Source organism: Macrosteles quadrilineatus, unplaced genomic scaffold (assembly GCF_028750875.1).
Source record: "Macrosteles quadrilineatus isolate MER2022 unplaced genomic scaffold, UCM_ALF_1.0 Scaffold_9__3_contigs__length_116548681, whole genome shotgun sequence".
In the NCBI taxonomy this organism is placed as follows: Eukaryota; Metazoa; Arthropoda; class Insecta; order Hemiptera; family Cicadellidae; genus Macrosteles; species Macrosteles quadrilineatus.
In genome coordinates, this window is record NW_026542602.1 from 84,697,949 (window position 1) to 84,701,056 (window position 3,108).

At 38.9% G+C, this 3,108-nt stretch overlaps 1 protein-coding gene across 1 annotated transcript; it reads right to left on the reverse strand.

Annotated features, from left to right (window-relative positions):
* Positions 1–655: 655 nt before the first annotated feature.
* On the reverse strand, positions 656–2,297 carry LOC129002815 (lipid droplet-associated hydrolase-like). The gene has a single exon (XM_054430891.1). The coding sequence runs from the start codon at positions 2,165–2,167 to the stop codon at positions 1,217–1,219; it is 951 nt and encodes a 316-aa protein (XP_054286866.1). The 5' UTR covers positions 2,168–2,297; the 3' UTR covers positions 656–1,216.
* Between the last annotated feature and the right edge of the window lie 811 nt (positions 2,298–3,108).

Below are 3,108 nucleotides of genomic sequence, written 5' to 3' on the forward strand. Positions count from 1 at the left end.
TACGTATGTTTAATCTATGGTGTCACGTACTGTATGGAGTTCATGCTTTCGGGCCTGGAATAATTGGAATCAATGGCCATGTTTTTTTGCAGGAATGCTCAGTGGGTTCAGTTGTTTTGTTTCAGTCCCACCCCCACGCCACAAACGTGAGCAATTATTAAAAAAATCATAAAATTGCTAAAAGTGTTTAAGACGGGATTTTGTTAAGGCTAAACAAGTCAATTCTAAAAAAAAAAAACTTGCAATGATTCCAACGAGGAGTGGTATTCAAGCAAATAACTTAGGCCTATGGGCATGATATAGTTTTTAATAAAGGTTTGAAGGAAAGTAACTGTGACCAGACTAGGGGGCGGAAGATTATTTGGGCCTAGGGGCGCAAAAATGCTAAATCCGGCCCTGGTTTTAGATGGTAAATCACTAAACACTGATGAGATACAACCATGTAAGATGAAAGGAAGGCATTCTGTTTGCTGCGCGTTCTGCCGTTCTAACTTTTGGAAGTGTGCTGATTGCTGATAAAGTTCAAAAATATGGATCTTAGGCTTAGCTAGTGATAGGAGAAGGAGACTATAAATAATTGCCATGCTGTTTATTCCGGTAAGATTTTTCATTATTATTACTCCCAATTTAGATGGAGACATAACTGGAGGTAGGAGGTATTTCTATTCAACCTTAACATGAGTGAAGGATGTGTGAAGAGCGATGTCTTGCACATCTTCATGATTTTAGACCATCAGCTGTTTCTGGACCATCAAAACCAAACCCAATGATCTAAAATATCTGGATCCAGTTTAGGATAAACACGAATCCACTGAGTTTTAACTGGTGGTGTAGAACTTCAAACTAGGCTAATACCGCTTTTATTATTTTACTAATGACATATGAATTAACAATGGTTCTAAAAAGGTGCAAAAGTAGGTTAACATAATATGTAGTTGGTTGATAGTACTGTAGTTAACTTTTCACTTAAATTCAAATTTGTAAATGACGGTGTCTCAAGACATCCCAGGTAACACACAGTTTGAGGTTATTGTTTTGGACGTCCGATCATTTAAAAGGTTCTAAAAACGATTCAAACTGCTGTTCTTTTACACCAACACTACAACTTTTTTATACCTACTTCGCACCCCTCTGTACAGTAATTGGCACTTTCAACACAGTCATCAAAACAAGACAGGCTAACCATACTATTCCTAGTTTAATCATGAATTTATCCCTAATTACACACTTGTATATGATCAATATGGAGCTCACCAACTATAATGTCCGCCATATTGTGAGGAGTTGTAACAGAGAATGCATGTTTGAACTCGCTGTCCAATATCTCAACCTCCAGTCGTGGCACGGCTACCTTTAGTGAGTGATAATGAGTCAGCGGAGCCCAGTAATCGTTCATGGCGAAGAATACCTTAGTCCTGTCACTTATCTTTCTCAAAACTCCAACATCGAGTTCTTTCACCGCTTCCAACTCGTCATACACCAAAGCTCTGACGTTATTGAAAAGTTCAGTGTTGCCACTAAGCTCAGCCATAGCGTCCACACAGTGTTCGTCCACGTTCTTGAATCCTCTGGAGTGGAAATACCACAGCGCGTACTTCCTGCGCCAAGACAACGGCAGCAAAGATAACAACCAGACAAACAGCACTATCAAATAAATTATCCCCAAATTGCATATTTTCAGCCAGAACCTAGCTCTAGGCAAATCAGCGAACCTCTCGATCGTCGGCATCAACAAGAAGCACTTCTCGGTTCGATTCTCCAACTCTTCGTCTTTCAAAAGCTCCAACACCATTTTACCTCCGAAAGAGTGTCCAACCAAAATAACTTTTTTGTCAGGTGGTAAGTACTTGTTGACAAACTCCTTTTTGTGAGTAGCTTGTGCTCTTACGTTATCGTATCTGCTCTTGCTCTTGGTTAGGGACAGTCCACTGTGGCGTGGTGGGAGCTCATGCCCTGCGATGCAAATAGTCCAAACGGGTATCTTGAGACGGTTGTAGAGTTCTTCTAGAAACGTTTTGTAGAAGAAAGTTAATCCTGGAACTCCGCACATGAAGAGTAACACTGTCCCTCCCGGTGGCAGAGGATCGTCAATCCAACCTCCCCAGGTCAATACGTGACTTGGCACTCCTCCGATGTCAACCCATCCGTCACGGAACGAACACAACATTTCGAAAACATAAACATAGAAATTTAACACATAACGAAACTAGAACCAATGTTGAAACTCCTAATTTATCTTTGATTCACGGTATGCGTGAATTTTACCTATGTAACACAATGCAGATGGTAATGTAACATATTTTAGGTGTGTTAATCGTGAATGTGTCATTAGGTTATTGTGTGCCATGTGGTGTAATGTTTGCACTTGGCCAATTAAAAGCAGTAATTATTGGCAATGTAGGTTATGGCATATGACTGTGGTAGGTATGTTCGGGAACAGCTGTATGTAATCCTTGGGAATTATGTACTCATGTAAAATATTCATTGTGCACATTAATAACAATTCATTGTAAAGCTGTATATATGCCTGTATGTATAATTATTTATTGCTCAATTATCGCAAGTTCTTTTTTTTTATGCTTTGATAATAGTTCTAATGGTTATAGGTCGTAACGTAGTCTAATTTTAAAGAATTGAAAATGCATAACCATAAAAATGCTTGTTAAATGTATAGTGTAGTTACACAGGAATGATAGCGACATATAGCTAGACAGAGAAGCTACATATTGTCTAAGGTGTAATGAGATGATAGGAATCTCCTTACAACTAATGACTCCCTCACTACCAACCTGATATCATAGAACACTTCAGTTTATCACACTATGCTTGTTACATATATAGTGTAGCTACACAGTTATGATCACGACATATTGAGACAGAGGAACAACATATTGATATTGTCTAAGGTGTAATGAGATCATAGGAGTCTCCTTACAACTAGTGACTCCCTCGCTGCCTACCTGATATCATTGAACACTTCAGTTTATCACACTATGCTTGTTACATGATACATGATACACAGTGATGATCACGGCATATTGAGACAGAGGAGCAACATATTGTCTAAGGTGTAATGAGATCATAGGAATCTCCTTACAACTAATGACT